This window comes from Carcharodon carcharias, chromosome 20, assembly GCF_017639515.1.
Source record: "Carcharodon carcharias isolate sCarCar2 chromosome 20, sCarCar2.pri, whole genome shotgun sequence".
NCBI classification, from domain to species: domain Eukaryota; kingdom Metazoa; phylum Chordata; class Chondrichthyes; order Lamniformes; family Lamnidae; genus Carcharodon; species Carcharodon carcharias.
Window position 1 is genome coordinate 35729699 of NC_054486.1, and position 26699 is coordinate 35756397.

Sequence of the window (26699 nt, forward strand, 5' to 3'; positions counted from 1 at the left end):
TGTCTTGAGATAACCAAGGTGCTAGGGTGGAGTCCACCTCAAACCTCTTTTTTTCTTTTGAGTGTTTTTCTCTCTGGAGCCAGTTTCTTTACTTTATTTCTGGAGGTCTTATGTTAATCACTTATTTAGTTTTCCATTAGCAAGAGTCAGATACTCAAGGTAATCTCTCCTATTTCTATTGGAAACCTATGAAGCCTTCTCATGGCTTATTGCTTGCTAGGCCACCATTTAACCTTTTGGCTTACATGTGGGTCATGTGATTGCTCCCTTATTCAGATTTAAGGATATCTTGTTTCAGCACCTGTGCGAGAGACATGCCCTTGGCAGAGATAACAGCCGATGCTGTCCTGTTTGTCAACCCAGGAAGCTTTCTTCATATAGATAGAGAGAGCTATTTCTATAATATTCAATAAATTTCTTAGGATTTTATAAAGTTATTATACATTTTTTTAAAATAGTTGCTCATTACACCATATTCAAGGAAATAAATTTCCAGTTGCATAGTGGGATTGTGTGCTGCAGTACTGTTGAGTAGGACCAGAGTTCAAGGACCCAGGTTTAATTTCTCTGATTCCACCAAATTTCTGAATGTGTCTCAGCATTGCTGAGGAAAAATCAAATGTAATGATTTGGCACTCTTGCAAGTTCCTAGTGGTTGGCCATGAGCAATGTGATTGGTAACAAGAGGAGGGGATAGACCAAGGATCATAACTGAAAAACAAAAGAGGAAATTAAAAGGGATTTCTCGCTTACAGCACTTTTTAATGTAATAAAGTGGCCCAAGGCGCTTCATAGAAGCTTTATAAACTGAAATACAACACTTAAGGAGATATTAGGTCAGATGACCAAAAGCTTGATCATAGAGATAGGTTTTAAGGTGTGCCTTAAAGGGAGATAGAGAGTAGGAGTTGGGGCCTAGGCCAACAATGATGAAGTGATTTAAAATTAAGGATGCACAGGAACGCAGATTATCTCTGTGGCTTGTGGGGTTGGAGATTGGAGGAAGGGAGGGGTGAATTCATGGAGAGATTTTGAAACAAGGATGAGAATTTTAGATAAAAACAAAATACTACGGATGCTGGAAATCTGAAAGAAATCAAAATGCTGGAAAAACTCAGCAGGTCTGACAGCATCTGTGGAGAGAGAAACAGAGTTGACGTTTCGAGTCCATATGACTCTTCTTCAGAGCTACAGAGAAGTAGAAATGTGATGAAATTTATACTGTTTAAGGTAGGTGGAGCAGGTGAAGCTAGATAAATGGCCAGCGATAGGTGGGGGCAAAGAGATTGACAAAGATGTCTTGAACAGTAGGGCACTACCATTAACACTCCCTTTGTCCTTTTGTTCTTGACATCTTTGTCAATCTCTCCTTTGAGGGGAAATGGGAGAGAAGTTAGAGAAGGTGGTGAGTTCAGGGCTAGTGCAGGGGACAGCATTATGCAATTATAGCCAGGTGGGCTAATGGAAGGGAGACATGTGGCAGAGGCAGCTGATCACAAAAGTCCATGAGCTCGTTGGGCGTGGTATTGAAGGTGAGGGTGGAGGGGATGGGGAGAGGGGTTTAAGAAGATGGTTTGCAGTAGAGAAAAGCTGTGAGTTATCTTTACATTCCAGGATGATCCTGGGATAGTGAGCAGTTTTAGCAGACAAGAGCAGGATCTGATCGTGTATTAAGTGGTCCAGATCTGGCGATGGATAGTTAAACTGGTTGTCTGCTGTATCCTTTCTAGTCTGTGACCTTGAACTTAAGGGAGCAAGGATTAGATGTGCAATGCCTTGCTACCTGTGGCTATTAAGTCAGAAACTAATATAATTTAAAATGGAATTGGATAACTATTTGAAAGGAAAAAATATAAAAGCAGGCAAGGGAAGTGTGGAAGGAGTTTAGGATAAATAGCTGCAGTTGAAGAGTGAGCACCAACACAAACACAATGGGCTGAATTCAGGACCTATTTTTATGCTGTAATTTCTGTTCCATTACTTGCGGAGTTGTAAACCAGTGTTGTAACACATGCAAGGCAATTTTCACATGCTGTGATGATTCTATCTTGACAAAGAGGCACACAGCAGAGGACAGGTGTTTATAGTGGTAGCATATTGCTTGTACCCTATCCTGCACCAAGTCCTTCTCACCTATCACCGTTGTTCTTGCTGGCTGACCTTGGATCCTGGTCCTCCAACCCTTCAAATTGCAAACATTCACCCTCTTATTAAAAGCCCTGCATAGCTTCTTTGATCAAACTTTCAGTGACCTCTCTTAATATCTCCTGCTGTAGCTCAGCATCTATTCTGTTCTTTTTCTGTGAAGCAGCGTGGATTATTTCTTCCGGCTATTGATGCGATTCTAAATGTTCAATGCTACTTGATGGCTTATTCATCTTGTACATCTTCTATTGATTTAAGTCCATGGAAGTGTGCAAATTTTAACTACATGGCGATTTTGCAAAATTAGGCACAATTAATGGCCAGTAAATTTTATTATTCTAAAAGAATTTTATTATTATGTTCATCAACAGATCGCAAATGTGCTGTGTGCATTATAAGGGTGGTTATAGTTATTAAGGTTTCATTTTTCTTTTGTCTTGCAGTTGAAAAAGATTGGAGGTGGGGGCTTTGGAGAAATCTATGAAGCTGTAGACTTTCTGACCCAGGAAAATGTTGCTCTCAAAGTGGAGTCTGCCCAGCAACCAAAGCAGGTTCTCAAAATGGAAGTTGCTGTTTTGAAGAAACTGCAAGGTAAGTTCCTAAATTGTACATTTTAAGTTTGTCTATCTTTGTTTGGGTCAGTTACAGTATCTCTGAACCATCGATTAACATAGAAAATTTTACAATACAGAAGGAGGCCATTTGGCCCAATGTGACTGTTATGACTGAAAAAAAGCTATCTAGCCCAAATTCACTTTCCAGCTCCTGGTCCATAGCCTTGTGGGTTATGGTACTTAAATTGAATATCTGTGTTAAATATGATTTAGGGTTTCTACATCTACCATCTTTTTCAGACAGAGAGTTCCAGACCCCCAACATTCTCTGGGTGGAAAGGAATTATTGAACTCCTCTTGAATTCTTTTGAAAATTAGTTTAAATCTTTGCCCACTGGTTACTGACTTCTTCGTAAATGGAAATGGAAAGGTCCTTCCTTTCCACTCTATCCTTATAATTTTATACACATTAAATAAATTGCCCTTCAGCTTCCTCTGGTCCAAAGAAAACAATCCCAGCCTGTCCAACCTGTCATCAAAACTAAAATTCTGCATTACTGGCAACATCCTCATATATATCTCCTGGTCTGGTGTGTCACATCCCTCTTGGACTGTGGTGACCAGGACTGTACATAGTACTCTAGCTGTGGGCTAGCTAGTGTTTTATCTATTTCTAGCATATCTTCCCTGCTCTTATAATCTCTGTCTTGGCAAATAAAGGAAAGCATTCTGTATGCCTTCTTAACCAATTTATCTACTACCTTCAGGGATCTGTGGATGTGCACTCCAAGGTTGTTGTGTTCCTCTACACTTCTCAGTATCCTACCACTTCTGCTGTATTTCCTAGAGTTGTTTGTCCTCCCCAAATGAATTACCTATCACTTTCCTGAGTTGAATTCCATTTGCCACTTTTCTGCCCATCTGACTGGTCCATTAACATCTTTATGCAATCTACAGCTTTCTTCCACATGACCAATTTTTGTATCATCTGCAAACTTCTTGATTCTGTGCCTTGCATTTAAGTCTAAATCACTGCTTTATTATCATGAACAGCAAGGGACCTTGCTCTGAGCCCTGCAGACCCCCCAAACTCTAACCCTGTGGAAACAGCCTTCCAGTCACACACACACCTTTTGTTTCCTGTTACTAAGCCAATTTTATATCCAACTTGCCATTGGATCCCATGGGCTCTTCCTTTTCTGACCAATCTACCATGTGGAACCTTGTCAAAAGCCTTGCTAAAATTTATGTAGACTACATCAAGCCGACTACCCTCATCAACTCTTATTGCCTCCTCCAGAATTTCAGTCACGTTCATCAGACATGACCATCCTTTAATTCCCTCAGAGAATTTTCTGCAATAATTTGCCTATCACTGAAGTTAGGGTGATTAGGCCTGTAATTCCTTCCTCTCTTTTTAAACAATGGTACAATGTTGGCTGTCCTTCAGTCCTCCACCTATAGACAAAGAGGATTGGAAAATGATGGTGAGAGCCTCTGCTATTTCTTCCCTTCCTTCTCTTGGCAGTCTGGGTTACACTTACATATGAACATGTATATGAATTAGAAACAGGAGTAGGCCTCCTCAAACCAGCTCCACCATTCAATAAGATCATGGCTGATCTAATTTTAACTTTTACATTCCTGCCTACCCTGATAACCTTTCACCCCCTTGCTTATCAAGAATCTATCTACCTCTGCCTTAAAAATAGTCAAAGACTCTACCTCAACCACCTTTTGAGGAAGAGAATTCCAAAGTCTCTCAACCCTCAAAATTTTTTCCCACGTCTGTCTTAAATGGTGACGCCTTATTTTTTAACAGTGACCCCCCCCCGCCCCCCCATTCTAAATTCTCCCACAAGAGGTAAGATCCTTTCAGCCTGTCAAGTCCCTTCAGGATCTTATATATTTCAATGAAGTCATCTCTTATTCTTCTAAACTCTAGTGGATACAAGCCTACCCTGTCCAGCCTTCCCTCAAAAGATATTCCACATGTTAACCTAGTAAACCTTCTCTGAATTGCTTCCAACATATTTACATCTTTTCTTAAACAAGGAGACTATGCCTGGTGTGCTGTGTACAGTGTTGGTCTCTCCAGTGGCCTGTATAACTGAAGCATAACCTCCTTACTCTTGTACTCAATTCCCCTTGCAATAAACGATAACATTCTGTTAACTTTGCTCTTTACTTGCTGCACCTGCATACTAACCTTTTGCGATTCATACACAAGGGCACCCAGATCCCGCTGCATCTCAGAGCTCTGCAATCTCTCACTATTAAGTTAATGTGCTTTTTTCATTTATCCTACCAAAAGGACAACCTCATATTTTCCCACATTATACTCAATTTACCAAATCTTTGCCTGCTCAATTAACCTATCTTTATCCTTTCATAACCTCTTATGTCCTCTTCACAACTTACTTTCCTACCTATCTTTGTATCATCAGCAAATTTAGCAACCATACCTTCGGTCCCTTCACCCAAATCATTTATAGAAATTGTAAAGAGTTGGGGCCCCAGCACTAATCTCTGTGGCACTCATCACATCCTGCCAACCAGAAAATGACCTATTTATGCCTGCTCGCTTTTTTCTGTTAGCTAGCCAATCATCTACCAATGCCAATATGTTACCCCTTACACCATGAATTTTTATTTTCTGCAATAACTGTTGATGTGGCACCTTCTCAAATGCCTTCTGAAAATCTAAGTACAGTATACGTTAACTGGTTCCCCTTTATCCACAGCACATGCTATATTCTTCAAAGAACTCCAGTAAATTGGTTAAACATGATTTCCCTTTCACAAAACCATGTTAACTCTGCCTGATTACCTTGAATTCATCTAAGTGCCCTGCTACAGCATCTTTAATAATAGCTTCTAACATTTTCCCTATGACAGATGTTAAGCTAACTGGCCTGTAGTTTCCTGCTTTCTGTCTCCCTCCCTTTTGAATAAAGGAGTTGCATTACCTAACTACAACATGATTGCACTTGAAAACTTAAAAAAAAAGAGAATACCTACAGGTCTAACGTCGCCACAAGAATTTTTGAATTGCCGTGCCAAAACAAAGTCCAGCATAAAACGCTTTCTACAAGTGCTAGGAAAGAGGCCCATTGTAAAGTTTGACTGAAAATAGAAATAGCATATATTCCTTGTTTTACTGAACATATTATCAGAAACTATTCAACTGACCCACCCTCATGATTAGAAAGAGACTTTGATTTCTGCAGTGCCTTGCATGACCCCAGAATGTCCAAAAGAGCTTTACAGTGAATGAGGTACTTCTGAAGTGCAGTCACTACATATCAAGCTCCTACAAACAGCAATGAGATGCATCACTGGACAAACTGTATTTGAGTAATACCAGTTAAAGAATAATTTTTTCTATAATAATGTTCATAGATGATTGCAAAGAAATGAATTAAACTTGCAGAATCTGACTGATGTAATACTGTTTGATATAGCACTCCTCATGCAAAAACATCTCTGGGCACAAAAGCAGGAGAAAGAAAAAATATTTGCAGGAATGGGGGAGCAGCAAAAGACAGTCTAAAGTAGCTTTTTTAGGGTTAATGGCCATCAGGGCCACAAACTTCCAAGGCATGGGCCTTAGGCAGCTGAAACCCTAAAGGTGCTGGACTCGCTGATATGGATGGGCTGGGAGATGCAGTAAAGCAGGCCACACTGGTCTCTGGTCTTAGCAAATGCAGCAAGTTCACTTTGGGAGTAACTAATACCAACTTCACAGGACCTATAAGTTGGGAACTGGCAGCCCAAGGATTCCACTAGCCTCAATGGCAAAAGAACTAAAAGGTATGGATTTTTTAAAGATTATGAATGCAAGGAATTTCTTTGTAATGCAAAGTGATTTCGGTAGATAACTGCAAAGGACTGGGGTGCAGTGACCAAGTGATTGGTTCATTGGATGTTGATTAATCAAAAGGGAAAACATGGTTTATGGACTATCAAATATATATCTGACAGCTCGTTAAAATTAAAATCATAGCTCTTGCAAGATTGGGAAAAATTTTATTTCCAAAGATTGCTCCAGTTAACTAAGTGAGTGGTACTCTGAAGTTTGCCTTTCAAGTGAAATGATAAACTGAAGCCCCGCTTGCCCTTTCCAGCTGGACACAAAAGATGCCATGACACTATTTGAGGAGCAAAGCAGTTCTCTCGAGCAACTGATCAATATTAATTTCTCAACCAACATCACTAAAAAACAAACAATTATCCGGTCATCATCACATTGTCGTTTGTGGGATCTTGCTTTTGATAAACTGGCTCCCTACAATAGTGAGTACGCATAAAACGTACTTGAATGTCAGAAAATAGCTTCAGAATTTCCTGACGTCGTGAAAGGCACTAGGCAAGTAAAAGTCTTTCTTCTAGAGTGAAAGCATTTTCATGGTTTTATACCAGGTTAGTAAGAGTGTAAGAAATGAAGCAATCCCAGTTAGCATTTGATTTTCTGACTGCATCTTTTTTATTTATTCTTTCACTCAGGCCTGGCGACTTACACATTTTCAAAGGTGCTAAACTCCTAAATATTTCCTCTGTCACTATGTTTACACTTAGCAACATTTCACACTCCTCATCCTTAACTAGATTCCTGCATCCCGTGAAGACAGGCACAAAATATTCATTAAGAACCATGGCCACGCCTTGCTCTCCACACACGTTACCTTTTTGATCTCTCATTGACCCGTCTCTTTGCTTAGTTATTCTATTGCTGTTTATATATTGATAAAACATCTTTGCGTTTTCCTTGATTTTATTTGACAATGTTTTGCTATCTTGTGAGTATCCTCCCTATCTGAAATCAACCATCGCCTGGCAAAAGCAAGCTCAGTGTTTGTTAGGCACATCACAGACTTTGGACAGAGCTTTGGTCTCAGAACAAATTGTACCAGGCAGTAGTTCTTGCATCACTTCTTCATGGGTGCGACCTGCACTGGATGGCTGATTTCTCCTGTGCACCGGTGGAGCATACCGCTGCCACTGCTTCCTAAGCTAGACCAGTATCACATATAGCAACTGGAAGCAATCCATAGCATTTGTGGAGAGAAGGACAGAGTTAACATTTCGAGTCCGTTTGACTTCTGTCATAGAGAATCGAAATGTTAACTCTCTCTTTCCCACCACAAATGCTGTTGGACCTGCTGAGTTTTTCCAGCATTTTCTGGTTTTGTTTCAGCTTTCAGGCATCCGCAGTATTTTGTTTTTGTTTTGAAGCAATCCATCTTTGCTGTCTGAGATCTATTTGCAATATTGGGTGGCATGGCAGAATCCCCAACACAAGTGCTGCATAACTGACTTGAAGAGCATGTTAATCAGAGCTCAGCATCACTGGGTCGGTCATAGGTTTCACATCGAGGATTCCCATGTACTAAAAGCAGTACTCCACAGCCAGCTGAGAATGGGAACCTGCACCCTAGGTTGACTCAAACTTAAATATAAAGACTATCTGAAAGCCAACCTCAGAGCTTGCAAGTTACCATATCAATACATGGGAAGAAACAACCTTGGACAAACCCAAATGGAAATGCCTCTGTCATCAAGTGATCTTGACATTTGAGGAGGATGGAGTCAAGTGCCTTCAGTAACAAGCGAGCGAGGCGCAGAGGCAATGCCTCCACCCATACCTCCAACGCTGACTTCACATGCAGTATATGCAATTGGTTAGGCAAAGAGACTTGGTCTCATGCATGAGACAACATAAAACGATTTATTCTGTTTTGCTGAACACTCATCTGTGAAGCGGTGGGAGAATCCATTGATTTGACAGTGTTCTCTCATGCATGCTCTTCGCTTTCATTTAATTTCAACCATGCTCTTTTTATTCATTCATTGCCGTGATCGCCTTTTCTCTTTCTCACACTCTCTCTCTCACCTGGGCGCGCTGCCTCTCTCGCGCCCGGGCGCTCGCTCGCTCTCCCTCTCGCGCCCGGGCGCTCGCTCGCTCTCCCTCTCGCGCCCGGGCGCTCGCTCGCTCTCCCTCTCGCGCCCGGGCGCTCGCTCGCTCTCCCTCTCGCGCCCGGGCGCTCGCTCGCTCTCCCTCTCGCGCCCGGGCGCTCGCTCGCTCTCCCTCTCGCGCCCGGGCGCTCGCTCGCTCTCCCTCTCGCGCCCGGGCGCTCGCTCGCTCTCCCTCTCGCGCCCGGGCGCTCGCTCGCTCTCCCTCTCGCGCCCGGGCGCTCGCTCGCTCGCTCTCCCTCTCGCGCCCGGGCGCTCGCTCGCTCTCCCTCTCGCGCCCGGGCGCTCGCTCGCTCTCCCTCTCGCGCCCGGGCGCTCGCTCGCTCTCCCTCTCGCGCCCGGGCGCTCGTTCGCTCTCGCCCTCTCGCGCCCGGGCGCTCGTTCGCTCTCGCCCTCTCGCGCCCAGGCGCTCGTTCGCTCTCGCCCTCTCGCGCCCAGGCGCTCGTTCGCTCTCGCCCTCTCACGCCCAGGCGTTCGCTCGCTCTCGCCCTCTCACGCCCAGGCGTTCGCTCGCTCTCGCCCTCTCACGCCCAGGCGTTCGCTCGCTCTCTCTCTCTCGCCCTCTCGCCCCCGCCCTCCCTCTCTCTCGCCCCCGCCCTCCCTCTCTCTCGCCCCCGCCCTCCCTCTCTCTCGCCCCCGCCCTCCCTCTCTCTCGCCCCCGCCCTCCCTCTCTCTCGCCCCCGCCCTCCCTCTCTCTCGCCCCCGCCCTCCCTCTCTCTCGCCCCCCGCCCTCCCTCTCTCTCGCCCCCCTCCCTCTCTCTCGCCCCCGCCCTCCCTCTCTCTCGCCCCCCGCCCTCCCTCTCTCTCGCCCCCGCCCTCCCTCTCTCTCGCCCCCGCCCTCCCTCTCTCTCGCCCCCGCCCTCCCTCTCTCTCGCCCCCCGCCCTCCCTCTCTCTCGCCCCCGCCCTCCCTCTCTCTCGCCCCCGCCCTCCCTCTCTCTCGCCCCCGCCCTCCCTCTCTCTCGCCCCCGCCCTCCCTCTCTCTCGCCCCCGCCCTCCCTCTCTCTCGCCCCCGCCCTCCCTCTCTCTCGCCCCCGCCCTCCCTCTCTCTCGCCCCCGCCCTCCCTCTCTCTCACCCCCGCCGCTCTCTCTCTCTCTCTCTCGCCCGGGCACGCTCTCTCTCTCTCTCTCTCCCTCTCTCTCTTTCTCGCCCGGGCGCGCTTGCTCTCTCTCTAACGCCTGGGCAGACGCGCTCTCTCTCTCCCCCCCCTTGCCCCCGCCCTCTCTCCCCCCCTCTCTCGCCCCTGCCCTCTATCTCTCTCTCTCGCCCCTGCCCTCTATCTCTCTCTCTCTCGCCCCCGACCTCTCTCTCTCTTGCCCCGCCCTCTTTCTCTTGCCCCCGCCCTCTTTCTCTTGCCCCCGCCCTCTTTCTCTTGCCCCCGCCCTCTTTCTCTTGCCCCCGCCCTCTTTCTCTTGCCCCCGCCCTCTTTCTCTCGCCCCCGCCCTCTCTCTCTCTCTCGCCCCCGCCCTCTCTCTCTCTCTCGCCCCCGCCCTCTCTCTCTCGTTCCCGCCCTCTCTCTCTCTCGTTCCCGCCCTCTCTCTCTCTCGTTCCCGCCCTCTCTCTCGTTCCCGCCCTCTCTCTCTCTCGTTCCCGCCCTCTCTCTCTCTCGTTCCCGCCCTCTCTCTCTCTCGTTCCCGCCCCCTCTCTCTCTCGTTCCCGCCCTCTCTCTCTCTCGTTCCCGCCCTCTCTCTCTCGTTCCCGCCCTCTCTCTCTCTCGTTCCCGCCCTCTCTCTCTCTCGTTCCCGCCCTCTCTCTCTCGTTCCCGCCCTCTCTCTCTCGTTCCCGCCCACTCTCTCTCTCGTTCCCGCCCTCTCTCTCTCGTTCCCGCCCTCTCTCTCTCGTTCCCGCCCTCTCTCTCTCTCTCGTTCCCGCCCTCTCTCTCTCGTTCCCGCCCTCTCTCTCTCTGTCGCCCCCGCTCTCTGTCTCGCCCCCGCTCGCGCGCTCTCTGTCTCGCCCCCGCTCGCGCGCTCTCTGTCTCGCCCCCGCTCGCGCTCTCTCTGTCTCGCCCCCGCTCGCGCTCTCTCGGTCTCGCCCCCGCTCGCTCGCTCTCGGTCTCGCCCCCGCTCGCTCGCTCTCGGTCCCGCCCCCGCTCGCTCGCTCTCGGTCCCGCCCCCGCTCGCTCGCTCTCGGTCCCGCCCCCGCTCGCTCGCTCTCGGTCCCGCCCCCGCTCGCTCGCTCTCGGTCTCGCCCCCGCTCGCTCGCTCTCGGTCTCGCCCCCGCTCGCTCGCTCTCGGTCTCGCCCCCGCTCGCTCGCTCTCGGTCTCGCTCGCCCCCGCTCGCTCGCTCTCTGTCTCGCTCGCCCCCGCTCGCTCGCTCTCTGTCTCGCTCGCCCCCGCTCGCTCGCTCTCTGTCTCGCTCGCCCCCGCTCTCTGTCTCGCTCGCCCCCGCTCTCTGTCTCGCTCGCCCCCGCTCTCTGTCTCGCTCGCCCCCGCTCTCTGTCTCGCTCGCCCCCGCTCTCTGTCTCGCTCGCCCCCGCTCTCTGTCTCGCTCGCCCCCGCTCTCTCGCTCTCTGTCTCGCTCGCCCCCGCTCTCTCGCTCTCTGTCTCGCTCGCCCCCGCTCTCTCGCTCTCTGTCTCGCTCGCCCCCGCTCTCTGTCTCGCTCGCCCCCGCTCTCTGTCTCGCTCGCCCCCGCTCTCTGTCTCGCTCGCCCCCGCTCTCTGTCTCGCTCGCCCCCGCTCTCTGTCTCGCTCGCCCCCCGCTCTCTGTCTCGCTCGCCCCCGCTCGCTCTCGCCCCCGCTCGCTCTCTCGCCCCCGCTCGCTCTCTCGCTCGCGCTCTCACTCTCGCCCTCGCTCTCTCCCCCGCTCGCGCTCTCACTCGCGCTCTCGCCCCCGCTCGCGCTCTCGCCCCCGCTCTCGCCCCCGCCCGCGCTCTCGCCCGCGCCCTCGCTCCGCTCACGCCCTCGCCCTGCCCACGGTCTCGCCCTCGCCCCCCGCCCGCGCTCTCGCCCTCGCCCCCCGCCCGCGCTCTCGCCCTCGCCCCCGCCCGCGCTCTCGCCCTCGCCCCCGCCCGCGCTCTCGCCCTCGCCCCCGCCCGCGCTCTCGCCCTCGCCCTCGCTCTCGCTCTCGCCCGCGCCCTCGCCCTCGCCCTCGCCCGCGCCCTCGCCCTCGCCCGCGCTCTCGCCCTCTCTCTCGCCCGCGCCCTCGCCCTCGCCCTCGCCCTCGCCCTCGCCCGCGCCCTCGCCCTCGCCCGCGCTCTCGCTCTCGCCCTCGCCCCCGCCCGCGCTCTCGCCCTCGCCCCCGCCCGCGCTCTCGCCCTCGCCCCCGCCCGCGCTCTCGCCCTCGCCCCCGCCCGCGCTCTCGCCCTCGCCCCCGCCCGCGCTCTCGCCCTCGCCCCCGCCCGCGCTCTCGCCCTCGCCCCCGCCCGCGCTCTCGCCTCTCGCCCCCGCCCGCTCTCGCCCTCGCCCCGCCCGCGCTCTCGCTCTCGCCCCCGCCCGCGCTCTCGCTCTCGCCCCCGCCCGCGCTCTCGCTCTCGCCCCCGCCCGCGCTCTCGCTCTCGCCCCCCGCCCGCGCTCTCGCTCTCGCCCCCGCCCGCGCTCTCGCTCTCGCCCCCGCCCGCGCTCTCGCTCTCGCCCCCGCCCGCGCTCTCGCTCTCGCCCGCGCTCTCGCTCTCGCCCCCGCCCGCGCTCTCGCTCTCGCCCCCGCCCGCGCTCTCGCTCTCGCCCCCGCCCGCGCTGTCGCTCCCGCCCGCGCTGTCGCCCCCGCCCGCGCTCTCGCCCCCGCCCGCGCTCTCGCCCCCGCCCGCGCTCTCGCCCTCGCCCGCGTTCTCGCCCTCGCCCCCGCCCGCGCTCTCGCCCCCGCCCGCGCTCCCGCCCTCGCCCGCGCTCCCGCCCTCTCGCCCCCGCCCGCGCTCCCGCCCGAGCTCTCGTCCCCGCCCGAGCTCTCGTCCCCGCCCGCGCTCTCGTCCCCGCCCGCGCTCTCGCCCCCGCCCGCGCTCTCGCCCCCGCCCGCGCTCTCGCCCGCGCTCTCGCTCCCGCCCTCGCTCTCGCTCCCGCCCTCGCTCTCGTCCCCGCCCTCGCTCTCGCCCCCGCCCGCGCTCTCGCTCTCGCCCCCGCCCACGCTCTCGCTCTCGCCTACGCTCTCGCTCTCGCCTACGCTCTCGCTCTCGCCCCCGCCCGCGCTCTCGCCCCCGCCCGCGCTCTCGCTCTTGCTCTCGCCCCCGCCCGCGCTCTCGCCCTCGCCCCCGCCCGCGCTCTCGCTCTCGCCCCCGCCCGCGCCCTCGCCCCCGCCCGCGCTCTCGCCCCCGCCCGCGCTCTCGCCCTCGCCCCCGCCCGCGCTCTCGCCCACGCCCCGCCCGCGCTCTCGCCCACGCCCCCGCCCGCGCTCTCGCCCTCGCCCCCGCCCGCGCTCTCGCCCTCGCCCGCGCTCTCGCCCTCGCCCTCGCCCGCGCTCTCGCCCTCGCCCTCGCCCGCGCTCTCGCCCTCGCCCGCGCTCTCGCCCCCGCCCGCGCCCTCGCTCTCGCCCCCGCCCGCGCCCTCGCTCTCGCCCCCGCCCGCGCCCTCGCTCTCGCCCCCGCCCGCGCCCTCGCTCTCGCCCCCGCCCGCGCCCTCGCTCTCGCCCCCGCCCGCGCCCTCGCTCTCGCCCCCGCCCGCGCCCTCGCTCTCGCCCCCGCCCGCGCTCTCGCGCTCGCCCCTGCTCTCGCCCCCGCCCCGCTCTCGCCCCCGCCCGCGCTCTCGCTCTCGCCCCCGCCCGCGCTCTCGCTCTCGCCCCCGCCCGCGCTCTCGCTCTCGCCCCCGCTCTCGCTCTCGCCCCCGCCCGCGCTTTCGCTCTCGCCCCCGCCCGCGCTTTCGCTCTCGCCCCCGCCCGCGCTCTCGCTCTCGCCCCCGCCCGCGCTCTCGCTCTCGCCCCCGCCCGCGCTCTCGCTCTCGCCCCCGCCCGCGCTCTCGCTCTCGCCCCCGCCCGCGCTCTCGCTCTCGCCCCCGCCCGCGCTCTCGATCTCGCTCTCGCCCCCGCCCGCGCTCTCGCTCTCGCCCCCGCCCGCGCTCTCGCTCTCGCCCCCGCCCGCGCTCTCGCTCTCGCCCCCGCCCGCGCTCTCGCTCTCGCCCCCGCCCGCGCTCTCGCTCTCGCCCGCGCTCTCGCTCTCGCCCGCGCTCTCGCTCTCGCCCCCGCCCGCGCTCTCGCTCTCGCCCGCGCTCTCGCCCCCGCCCGCGCTCTCGCTCTCGCCCCCGCCCGCGCTCTCGCTCTCGCCCCCGCCCGCGCTCTCGCTCTCGCCCCCGCCCGCGCTCTCGCCCCCGCCCGCGCTCTCGCCCCGCGCTCTCGCCCTCGCCCGCGCTCTCGCTCCCGCCCGCGCTCTCGCCCCCGCCCGCGCTTTCGCTCTCGCCCCCGCCCGCGCTTTCGCTCTCGCCCCCGCCCGCGCTTTCGCTCTCGCCCCCGCCCGCGCTCTCGCTCTCGCCCCCGCCCGCGCTCTCGCTCTCGCCCCCGCCCGCGCTCTCGCTCTCGCCCCGCCCGCGCTCTCGCTCTCGCCCCGCCCGCGCTCTCGCTCTCGCCCCGCCCGCGCTCTCGCTCTCGCCCCGCCCGCGCTCTCGCTCTCGCCCCGCCCGCGCTCTCGCTCTCGCCCCGCCCTCGCTCTCGCCCCGCCCGCGCTCTCGCTCTCGCTCTCGCCCCGCCCGCGCTCTCGCTCTCGCTCTCGCCCCGCCCGCGCTCTCGCTCTCGCCCCGCCCGCGCTCTCGCTCTCGCCCCGCCCGCGCTCTCGCTCTCGCCCCGCCCGCGCTCTCGCTCTCGCCCCGCCCGCGCTCTCGCTCTCGCCCCGCCCGCGCTCTCGCTCTCGCCCCGCCCGCGCTCTCGCTCTCGCCCCGCCCGCGCTCTCGCTCTCGCCCCGCCCGCGCTCTCGCTCTCGCCCCGCCCTCGCTCTCGCCCCGCCCGCGCGCTCGCTCTCGCTCTCGCCCTCGCCCCGCCCGCGCTCTCGCTCTCGCCCCGCCCGCGCTCTCGCTCTCGCCCCGCCCGCGCTCTCGCTCTCGCCCCGCCCGCGCGCTCGCTCTCGCCCCGCCCGCGCTCTCGCCCTCGCTCTCGCCCCCGCCCGCGCTCTCGCTCTCGCCCCCTCCCGCGCTCTCGCTCTCGCCCCCTCCCGCGCTCTCGCTCTCGCCCCCGCCCGCGCTCTCGCTCTCGCCCCCGCCCGCGCTCTCGCTCTCGCCCCCGCCCGCGCTCTCGCTCTCGCCCCCGCCCGCGCTCTCGCTCTCGCCCCCGCCCGCGCTCTCGCTCTCGCCCCCGCCCGCTCTCTCGCTCTCGCCCCCGCCCGCGCTCTCGCTCTCGCCCCCGCCCGCGCTCTCGCTCTCGCCCCCGCCCGCGCTCTCGAACTCGCCCCCGCCCGCGCTCTCGCTCTCGCCCCCGCCCGCGCTCTCGCTCTCGCCCGCGCTCTCGCTCTCGCCCCGGCCCGCGCTCTCGCTCTCGCCCCCGCCCGCGCTCTCGCTCTCGCCCCCGCCCTCGCTCTCGCTCTCGCCCCCGCCCGCGCTCTCGCTCTCGCCCCCGCCCGCGCTCTCGCTCTCGCCCCCGCCCGCGCTCTCGCTCTCGCCCCCCGCCCGCGCTCTCGCTCTCGCCCCCCGCCCGCGCTCTCGCTCTCGCCCCCGCCCGCGCTCTCGCTCTCGCCCCCGCCCGCGCTCTCGCTCTCGCCCCCGCCCGCGCTCTCGCTCTCGCCCCCGCCCGCGCTCTCGCTCTCGCCCCCGCCCGCGCTCTCGCTCTCGCCCCCGCCCGCGCTCTCGCTCTCGCCCCCGCCCGCGCTCTCGCTCTCGCCCGCGCTCTCGCTCTCGCCCCTGCCCGCGCTCTCGCTCTCGCCCCCGCCCGCGCTCTCGCCCCCGCCCTCGCTCTCGCCCGCGCTCTCGCCCTCGCCCCCGCCCGCCCTCTCGCCCTCGCCCCCGCCCGCCCTCTCGCCCTCGCCCCCGCCCGCCCTCTCGCCCTCGCCCCCGCCCGCGCTCTCGCCCCCGCCTGCGCTCTCGCCCTCGCCCCCGCGCTCTCGCCCTCGCCCCCGCGCTCTCGCTCTCGCCCCCGCGCTCTCGCTCTCGCCCCCGCTCTCTCTCTCTCGCCCCCGCTCTCTCGCTCTCGCCCCCGCTCTCTCGCTCTCGCCCCCGCTCTCTCGCTCTCGCCCCCGCTCTCTCGCTCTCGCCCCCGCTCTCTCGCTCTCGCCCCCGCTCTCTCGCTCTCGCCCCCGCTCTCTCGCTCTCGCCCCCGCTCTCTCGCTCTCGCCCCCGCTCTCTCGCTCTCGCCCCAGCTCTCTCTCGACCTCCCCCCGCTCTCTCTCGACCTCCACCCCCTTCGACCCCCACCTCTTTCTCTCGCCCCCCGTGCGCATGCTCGCTGTTGTTTCATTGATAATTCATTCGGTGGGTGCACAATGTAGTCAACTGCGTACCTGCTGATATTTAAAAGGCCAATTAAGACCATTAAGGAACTGATTAAGGTCGACTTTATGCTGCCCATCCATTGTTACGGTAGGCAGGCAGGCGAAAAGGCCAAGCGGGATGAGGTTTCCTAAAGCTTTTATGAAATAAATTTTTTTTAAAATTCTGAAATATAAAATCATGTCCCATCGCATGTGCCACATGAGGGGACATGTTTAACTAAATTTTTATACCATTTATTTATTTCAAAAGAGCTTCAATCTACCTGAGGCAGCTTCATGCTCAGGGAGCTTGAAGAGCTCTTGCGCGCGCATGCACGGTAGATCGATGGCCCCCACTCTCCATCCTCCGCTGAGTGCTACTGCTTGCATCTTATGCTGGGAGGGCCTTAATTAGCCCGCCCATGTAAAATGGCAGCATGGAGCTAATTGCGGGCAGTGGTCAGCCCTGTGACTGCCCCCGTCCGCTCCTGCTGAGCCTACCCAATGCGGGAAAAATTCAGGCCAGTGTGTTTATTTTTCCCAAAGATTACTGGTAAAATTTAATGCTATGAGAAATTTTTATGATCAGGAAGGTAAAGTGCAAAGACATAGTGAAGCAATGGGAATTTGCAAATGAGAAAATATGTATAAAGGAGCGAAGGTTGTGTGTAAGGGTAGGCATTTTTAAGATCTAATAAGTGTGTAAAGCATTCAGCATCTATGCCTCAAGCTGCATCCTTCAAAGAACTGAAGTTAAGAAAACTCACCTTGAATTCAACTGTTTCAGGGTATCATGTTTCTTTGCCTGGGTCTTTTGAAATCTGTGTGTCTTATTGTTGCCTTATCATAGTTGTAATTTGTAGATCTCTGTGTGCTTAAAAATCATTTTTCTTATTAATAAATGTTTAATCGATTTTGTAAAAGCCTGTAAGACTTGGTCTTATTACTACTGAATTCAAGGCATGCATCTCAATTTATACAAATTGCCAAACAAGTTGTGGCGGTTGTTTTAAGTTTCCCTTTTGGGATTTGAACAACTCAGCATTTACCATCGGCTGTGCCATAACATTCACCCTCAGATCCTGTTTGTGATGCTCCATCATAAAAGGCCTAAGAATCTTGTACAGAATGCTTAAATAGTAAACACTAAGAATGCTAACCTTTGCCAATGTGGGGACTTATTGTACTACCATAAGGATGTGAAAAACAAAGACTTCCATTTTTGAAAAGGATTTGCATGCATCACTTGGTTGTGTTCTCCACTATTGTCCTTTGTCTGGTGACAATGCCGTATAAAATACATGAATCTGTAATGTTCTATTATTCCCAGATGGCAATATGAAGAAGGATTAATCAGGCTTGCTTATAATTTCTGGCTTCAATAATCGGCTGTAAACAGTGATTAATCAAAACCATAATAATTGTGCCCAAACCTCACTTTACGATAACAAAAATATTTCTTGACTAGAGTAACATGAAGCCTCCAGTTCAAGGTAAAGGAAAGTGAAAATTTGATTGCTGTTGGCATTTGTGGTGAAAATATCTGCTAAATATGTCTTTAAAAGAGAGTAATGGCATGTTCAGTGCCAAATAAGGTTGCGCTGAGGATAGACATTGGTTGCACCAAATGGATAAAGATTGTACTCAATTAATGTACAGTGGAACAAGTGTTATGAGGCTTTGAATAAAAAATGAATCGAGCAATTTCAATCTTTTTCTTTTTCTTTCTATATATGTTGGCGACACTTAAATAAAACTTTCAAAGAAATATGAAAGATGAGGAAAAAGTAACAAAAATCGGACAGTATTCTTCTGCTGCCTTGGTTTGTAAAGGAAGTGTGTAACTGAACCAGACACACCACAAGTGTTTGCAAGTCTTGGAGGCAGCTGTTGTATCAGGGGAGTCCTGGGCATTGGGGAGCCGCAGGGAGTTGAAGATGGAGGTAGCATGAATTTGATTACAACTGAGGGTGCCAGATTTGAATGCCCGATCGCCACGCAACTCCAATCTCTAGCCTTTGTATTGTGAATCAAGTGCTTTTTACCACAATGTAATCCTGGTTTCAACATTTTCTGGATGTGACCTGTTTTTGTTTTTACCCTCCCATTCATTTAATTATTTCTCAAGGTGGAGGTTTTGCCATGTAACAATTAGAATCATTTGCATTGAGCGTGAGATGTTTTGTTCTGTGTCCTGTCTATCCCCCGATCAATTTGTAACTTCTAACCAATTTTGTATTGCAGACTATTCATAGGATGTTTTCTAAATCATATGTCTTTGTGTGGGTTGGTTGTGAAGGAGAGAAAAGGAATTAATAATTGAGTCAAAAAGGAATGGGAGGGGCAATATCATATTCTTGAAAGTGCATACACCTATGTTAATTTGCTGTGAGAGACCGACAAGTGCAACGAATATACTGTGTAAGTGCCTGTTGAGTTTGACACAAGGCCGAGAACACAGGAGAATTGGCAACCTTCAGAAGGTTGAGCAAAACTATTGGGGTGTCAATCCTGTTTTCCAAAAGACATTACGAATTCTGATGCATTAGCAGAGCTCAATGCACGTTGCACATGAAGCATTTTCTGGCTTTGTATAAATGTGAGCTATTTTAAAATGTCTAAGTGTTGCACTACAGTTGTAAATGCTGATTAAGATTTGAATTTATTTTATTATTGGAAGTACTCTGAGAAAAGATTTTGAAACATTCAATATGGGGCTGCAGCAGGTCAAAAAGCTGGTTCACCGCCATCTTCTCGAGAGCAATTAGGGATGGGCAATAAAAACGCTGGCTAGCCCATATTCATTGAAAGTGTAAAAAGCATATAATAAACAGCAGAATTTTGCGTCACTAATTGAATAAGCATCTCACCATGTTGTGATGTTGAGGGTAAATCAAAGAATGTTGAGTTCTACTGTTTTCAGTGTTTTGGTAGAAACTAAAGATGCTTGAGGTTAATTCTATGTTCAGGCCAGTCAGCTATGCATGTTTATCTGAGAGATTTCATCATTTTCATTCTACTTCTCACTGGGCTTTTAGGATTTCATTCCCATTAAGTGAAAAAAGTTTGAGAAAGGTTAAAAATTTATTTCCTAAAGGGAACTTTATACATGTGTAGTGAGAACAAACAGCTTGCATTCCATTTGCAGATTGTTATCTCAGATTGTTTCGTTACATGCAGGACTCATATTTTACAATTAATACTCTTGATTCAAATCTTTCCAAATATCCATAAACATTTTGCATTTTGAAAGTATGCATAGCTTTCTCTATGGCCTCCTCCAGTGTGAGCTAAGATATTCTGTTGTGTGATGAAGTAGAATTATTGATTTCTCTTCCTGTTGCCACCCCACTCCCCCAACATATTACTGTCTCTTAATGTTGCATATGGCAACCCAGATGAAATTAGCTATTTAGTGAAGGCCTGAATACAAATCTCATCTGTGGGTGGCACTTCAGCCTCAATTTCTTCTATAAAAAGAAAGAATTTGTATTTATAATGTGCCCCTCAGGACATTCCAAAGTGCTTTGCATGAAGTATTTTTGAAGTGTAGTCAATGTTGTAATGTAGGAAACATGGCTGCCAATTTGCACACAGCAAAATCCACAGATAGCCATAAGGTAACCATGTGATAATGTTTTTAGATGCTGGTTCAGGGATAACTGTGGCCCAAGAGCTCCTCTTCAAATAGTGCCATAGGATTTTTTACATCGACCTCAGGGAGCAGATGGGGCCCTGGTTTGATATCTCAATCAAAAAAGATAGCACCTTCAACAATGCAGCTGTCCTTTGGTGCTGCATTGAAATGTTAGCCTAGATTTTTCCCTGAAGCCTTTGGACCTTGAACCCATAGTAGTGAAATAGCCCATTAATTGCCGTTCAGTCACTGCATTGGCTCAGGTCTTCCAGTCTCCAGATCGTAGGACACTGAACGTACGTATCCCTGTGTCCCCCATGATGTGCTTCGTGATTCCACGAAAGTCCCGACGCACTGACTCCATGGAAATTGCCTGGGAAGTTTGAACTCCCCCAATGGGCAATTCCCCAGGACACTCAGAAGTCTCCGACTGGAGTTAGAGTCAGACACTTTGGACAGTTTTGCCTCACCCGGAAGGCTACCCAGGAAATATAAGGCAGAAAAACTCTAGTCTAGCTCCTGGGTAGTGATAGAACTGACTCCTCCCCGTGCCCCTACCCCAAAGCACCCAACCCGATGACCCCCTCGACCACCCCACCACCTCACCCAACAAACACTGTACCCACTTACCTCATCTCTACCTCTCTCTCTCCCCCACCCCCTCTCTCTCTCTCTCTCTCTCTCTATCTCTCTCCCCTCACCCCATAACCCCTCTCTCTCCCTGCTCCCACTTCTTTTTCTAATCCCGCCCACCCCTCTCTCCCCCCCCCCTCGCCTTTTTCGCTCCCGCGCCACATCTCTCTTGGTCCAGTGCCTCCCCTCTTGCTCGCGCCCCCCCAACCTCTCTCTCTCTCTCTCTCTCTCTCTCACCCCACCTCTTTCTCTTTCTCTGTCACCCCATCTCTTAACCCCACCTCTCTCACCCCACCTCTCTCTCTCTCTCACACCCAGCCCTCTTTCTCCCCCTTTCTCTCTCACCCCAACCCCTCTCTTTCTCCCCCTTTTTCTCTCACCTCCAGCCTTCTCTTTCTCTCTCTCTTGCCCCCAGCCCTCTATTTCTCTCTTGCTCCCACCCATCTCTTTCTCCCTCTCTCTTGCCCCCACCCCTCTCTTGCTCTCTCCCTCTCGCCCCCACCCCTCTCTTTCTCGCCCCACCCCTCTCTCTCACCCCCACCCCCCTCTCTCTCTCTCACCCCCACCCCCCTCTCTCTCTCTCACCCCCACCCCTCTCTCTCTCGCCCCCCCCCAACTCTCTCTCTCGCCCCCACCCCTCTCTCTCTCTATCACCCCCATCCCTCTCCTCTCTCTCTCTCGCCCCACCACTCTCCTCTCTCTCTCTCTCGCCCCCCCCACCTCTCTCTCTCGCCCCCCACCTCTCTCGCCCCCCCCACCTCTCTCTCTCCCATCGTCCACCCACCTCTCTCTCTCCCATCGTCCACCCACCTCTCTCTCCCATCGTCCACCCACCTCTCTCTCTCCCATCGTCCACCCACCTCTCTCTATCCCATCGTCCACCCACCTCTCTCTCTCCCATCGTCTACCCACCTCTCTCTTGCTCTCTCGCCCCCCCATGTCTCTTTCTCTCCGCCCCACCTCTCTCTCTCGCACCCCCACCTCTCCCCCCTCTCTCTCTCTTGCCCCCCCACCTCTCTCTTGCACCACCCACCTCTCTCTCGCCCCCCCCACCTTTCTCTCTTGCCCCCCCAATTCTCTCTGTCGCCCCCCAACTCTCTCTCTCTCGTCCCCCCACCTCTCCCTCTCTCTCTCTCGCTCCTCCACCCCTCTCTCTCGCCACCCAACCTCTCTCTTGCCCCCCACCACTCTCGCCCTCTCTCTCTCTCCCACACTTTCTTTCTCTCTGTCCCGCTGTCTGTCTCTTTCCCGTTCTCTCGCTCTCACCACCCCACCTCTCCCGCGCCACATCTCTCTTGGTCCAGTGCATCCCCTCTTGCTCGCGCCCCCCCAACCTTTCTCTCTCTCCCTCTCTCTCTCTCACCCCACCTCTCTCTTTCTCTCACACCCAGCCCTCTCTCTCTCTCTCTCACCCCAACCCCTCTCTTTCTCCCCCTTTCTCTCTCACCTCCACCCCTCTCTTTCTCTCTCTCTTGCCCCCAGCCCTCTATTTCTGTCTCTTGCTCCCACCCCTCTCTTTCTCTCTCTCTCTCTCGCCCCACCACTCTCACCTCTCTCTCTCTCTCGCACCACCACTCTCCTCTCTCTCTCTCTCTCGCCCCCCCACCTCTCTCTCTCGCCCCCCCACCTCTCTCTCTCGCCCCCCCACCTCTCTCTCTCGCCCCCCACCTCTCTCTCTCGCCCCCCCACCTCTCTCTCTCGCCCCCCCCACCTCTCTCTCTCGCCCCCCCACCTCTCTCTCTCGCCCCCCCACCTCTCTCTCTCGCCCCCCCCCACCTCTCTCTTTCGCCCCCCCCACCCTCTCTCACCCCCCACCTCTCTCTCTCGCCCCCACCTCTCTCTCTCGCCCCCCACCTCTCTCTCTCGCCCCCCACCTCTCTCTCTCGCCCCCCCCACCTCTCTCTCTCGCCCCCCCACCTCTCTCTCTCGCCCCCCCACCTCTCTCTCTCGCCCCCCCACCTCTCTCTCTCGCCCCCCCACCTCTCTCTCTCACCCCCCCCACCTCTCTCTCTCGCCCCCCCCACCTCTCTCTCTTGCCCCCCCACCTCTCCCTCTCGCCCCCCCCACCTCTCTCTCTCGCCCCCCAACTCTCTCTCTCTCTCGCCCCCCAACTCTCTCTCTCTCTCTCTCGCCCCCAACTCTCTCTCTCTCTTGCCTCCCACCACCTCTCTCTTGCCTCCCACCAGCTCCCTCTCGCCCCCCCACCTCTCTCTCTCCCATCGCCCCCACCTCTCTCTCTCTCTCCCTCTCTCTCTTGCCCCCCCACCTCTCTGTCTCTCACCCCCCCACCTCTCTCTCTCTCTCTCTCCCTCTCTCTCTCTCTCTCACCCCTCCACCTCTCTCTCGCCCCCCCCTACGTCTCTCCCATCGTCCACCCACCTCTCTCTTGTTTTCTCGCCCCTCCCACCTCTATTTCTCTCCACCCCACCTCTCTTTCTTGCCCCCCACCTCTCTCTTGCACCACCCACCTCTCTCTCGCCCCCCACCTTTCTCTCTCGCCCCCCCCCCAAATTCTCTCTCTTGCCCCCCCAACTCTCTCTCTCGTCCCCCCCACATCTCTCTCTCTCGCTCCTCCACCCCTCTCTCTCACCACCCAACCTCTCTCTTGCCCCCCACTGCTCTCGCTCTCTCTGTCTCTCCCACACTTTCTTTCTCTCTGTCCCGCTGTCTGTCTCTCTCCCGTTCTCTCGCTTGCGCATGCTCTCTCTCACCACCCCACCTCTCCCTTTCCCTTCACCTCTCTCTCTCGCGTGCTTTCTCTCTCGCCCGCCCACCTCTCTCTCTCACCTGCCTACCTCTACCTTGCCCCCCCACCTCTCCCTCCCGCCCCCCCACCTCTCCCTCCCGCCCCCCCCACTTCTCCCTCTCGCTCCCCCCACCTCTCCCTCTCGCTCCCCCCACCTCTCCCTCTCCTCCCCCCCACCTCTCCCTCTCCCCCCCCCACCTCTCCCTCTCGCCCCCCCACCTCTCCCTCTCGCCCCCCCACCTCTCTCTCTCTCTCTCTCGCTCACTTGCCCTCCCACCCCTCTCTCTCTCTCGACCCCCCCACCTCCCTCACTCCCTCTCTCTCTCTCTCTCTCTCGCGCTGCCCCCCCCCCCCACTCTCTCTCTCTCTCTCTCTCTCTCTCTCTCTCTCTCTATTCATATCAAGGTATGGCAGCTGGTGTCACATAAAGGGGGTGTGGCTCCACAGATTCTCTTCCTTGCTCTCTGCGAGGATTCTCGCGCTGAGGGAGTTCTTCCACATCATGGATTAGGAACCGAGCGTTTTCAATGTATGCAGATAAGTGTGTAATTTTCTGTCTGAACAGCGTCGAAGGAGGCAGCGGTTCCGACTCTAATTGGATGTTTTGGACCATAATACTTTACTTAAATTCCTCTATATTCAGCTTGTCAGTTCAAAAGCCATTTTTTGTTTTTATTTGAAGAGGAAGAGATTGTTCATGTATCAAAGGGATGGTAATATTGTGTCGCATTCCATGACTGACATAATATTCTCGGATACGCTAGTCCTTGGCTTAACCTCTCTAAAATGCTTACTGGGATGAGTGATAGCTTAGTTATAATGATTTCAAATTTAAATAAAAAATTGACTTTTTCATTGTGAGTGATGTTAGACATGTGACCTGGAAATATTATTCTCCTTGTGCTTCCTTTTCACATCCCTCCTGTTTCAATGCTTAAAAACTCCTAAAATAAGCATGGCACAGGAAGACCTAAAATAATAGACCTTCTTTCTTCCAACTATGTTTTTAATCACCTTATAAAAAACACCAGTAATCAAGCAACATTTCCATTTAATGCCTAGTTCTTCCTCTTCCATCTTCCAAAAGAAAAATAAATTTTCATTCTTAGGTGAAACCCTTTGGCTCATTCTGCACTTCCTCCAAATAACTAACTGATAGTGGGAGCCCATCAGCTTGCTGCATTGAGCATTTTGAAATATTTCCCATTGGTTATTGAAAATTTCACTTGTTTTCCTAGGGATGAAATTAATGTGCATTTTCAATACCCCTAAGTGATGATGCACATCAGAAGCTTACCACAGAAATTGACCTTCAAAAATGTTTGAAGCTGAGTTTAACTGAGCTGTGGTCTACAATATAAATGAGACTACAGAGTATATTGCACAGCACATAGGTCAGTGGAACTGCATTAAGCTTATAACACGGCCATGGATCATTTAATGTGATTACAGTGACCGGAGTAAGCTGACACAGATGAGGGTGATACAAAGCATTGTGCTATTTTCCTGAGGCTGTTGGTATTAACAGTTAAACTTCAATATATTTGTGATTTTTTTTAAAGCACATTTCGTTAGGTAAGGAGACTCAGTCATTTGGCTAGAAATGGTTTTGATTGGCTATAGAAACCGTAACTCTGGAGGTGTAGCGGCGAATATGGAGTAAGAAAAGATGACTGTGTCTGGTGACCAGTGCGACCTTTTAGTTTCCAAGAGATGCATGGAAGCTGGATGTTTTTACAATGTGCTTTGTAGGAAGAATGTTGAGGATCAGCTAGAAACAAGGACCACCAACATTGAATTAGTCAGCATGATCTATGTACGATAATATTGAGGGTCACGATGACATTTCCATGCTGAGCAAATGTGTGTTATGCGCCTGATGATCAGTGCCCTTGAAATTGGTGGAATGGATTCCAGTTGGGAAAGACATAAGAGAACAAAGCCGAGCTGGCAAATTAGTCTACTATAGGGTCTGAAAAGAAGAGAGATTCTAGGCAGAAAACAAACATAAAATACAGATTACTGCTGAGGAAAGCGACATGTCTAAGCTTTTTGCCTTGCACTCATTAGCACACTTGCAAAAATACCAATGTAAGGGAGAAAACAACAATATATACTGTATGTGGAGAGCGCGCTGATTGGCTTGCAAGTGGCATTGCCATGGAGAATGCACCACTGATGGTGACTGACAGTTAACTGCCGAGTGCTCTCTTCGCTTATAGTATAAATTGTTGCTTTCCCTTATATTTGTATTCTTGAGTGTTCTGATGAGTGCAAGATGAAAAGCTTAGACATGTCACTTTTTTTCAGCAGTGCTCAAGTTCTGTATTAACAAACAACAATTAAAATGGATCAGCCTTGTGCTGTCTTTGAGATCGATCATAATGATAAATATCAAATCTGTCATTCGTCATTAACAGTCCTGAAAATATGTTAAGCTATTTTCTTTCTCCTCTTCAATTTAGTGTGTAACTTAAATTTGATAGAAAGTGACTTTGCAGCAAAACTAATGAAAATGTTTTTATTTCAGAACATATTCCATAATTGTTTTCTTTCTAAAGTAAATACTTTTATAACCATTGCTGTTTCAAATACTTCATTTTTAAAAATTCCTTGTATTAAATAATGTAACTGGTCACTTGGGTTAACTTGGTTAATGTGCTAAGTTTAACTGGAGCAAATTATCAAATTATTTTGTAAAATAATGGTATTTTACATTTAGTTTTGTTTTGTAAAGTTGTATTTTTCAAGTGTCTTCCTTGTTATAAAACACTGCAGGCTGAAGGGAAATTATATGAAGGTTGCAACAGGCTTGTAAACCCCATTTGATTTGGTCTTGTGTAGCTGAAGACTTTTAGAATATTTAGCCTTGATTTCAAATCTGTGAACACAATGATTTCATTGCTTTCCATTTATCTCTACAAAAGTCGTTCCAAATAATTCCCATGGTTGATACCTGACTCAGGAATACCTGTGTTGCACGTAAATCATTGTTGTGACTCTGACACGGAGAGTGCACGTGTACTATGCTGTGCATTATCCCTCACTTTTTTCCCTCTCCATTGCTTGGCCCAGTTGCATTCATGTGGACCCTGTTACAGATCAAGTTAAAGGATTTTCCTCTTCAGCTCTGTGTCTGTCCAGTAAACATCAATTCTTTTGTACTGTGGAGAGCTGTTAATAAAGTTCAGACCAAGTCTCCCTACCCACTCAACCATTATTGGTGTTTTGTCCAGTTTATAAAACTATACTATTTTTTGTAACCTGCCTATATTATGGCACTATTATTTTTTGTAATCAGCCCCAAGAAACATTCACTGCCAAGTGATTGAGACAGCTTGAGATAATTGAGGAGAGAATTGACATGGCTGTAATGGTATCAAAACTCTCTGCATAATCTTTTCCTTTCTCCAGTCTGTACTTTCCAACACCTCTAAGATGGAGCCGACCAGAAGTTCATTGACTGCATACCACCACCACCACCACCACCCCTCAGATCCCAAGGTAATTGGGAATTGGTCAAGAAGGCAACATGCATTTTCATAGTGCTCTTAACAAAGGAAAAACATCCTAAGATGATAAAATGACCACTCAGCCAAAGGAGGTGATACTGGGATGGGTGACTTAAAAATTTAGTGAAAGAGAGAGGTTTTAAGAATGAGGTGATCTTTTGAAACATACAAGATCATGAGGGGACTTGATA

At 53.3% G+C, this 26699-nt stretch overlaps 1 protein-coding gene across 1 annotated transcript in view; it reads left to right on the forward strand.

Moving 5' to 3' along the window:
* The window catches only part of LOC121292488 (tau-tubulin kinase 2-like), a 296782-nt gene that overhangs the window by 94118 nt on the left and 175965 nt on the right, over window positions 1-26699 (forward strand). Inside the window, exon 3 of the mRNA XM_041214491.1 lies at window positions 2589-2736. Coding sequence (XP_041070425.1) covers window positions 2589-2736 — 148 coding nt within the window. The remainder of the gene's footprint in view (window positions 1-2588; window positions 2737-26699) is intronic.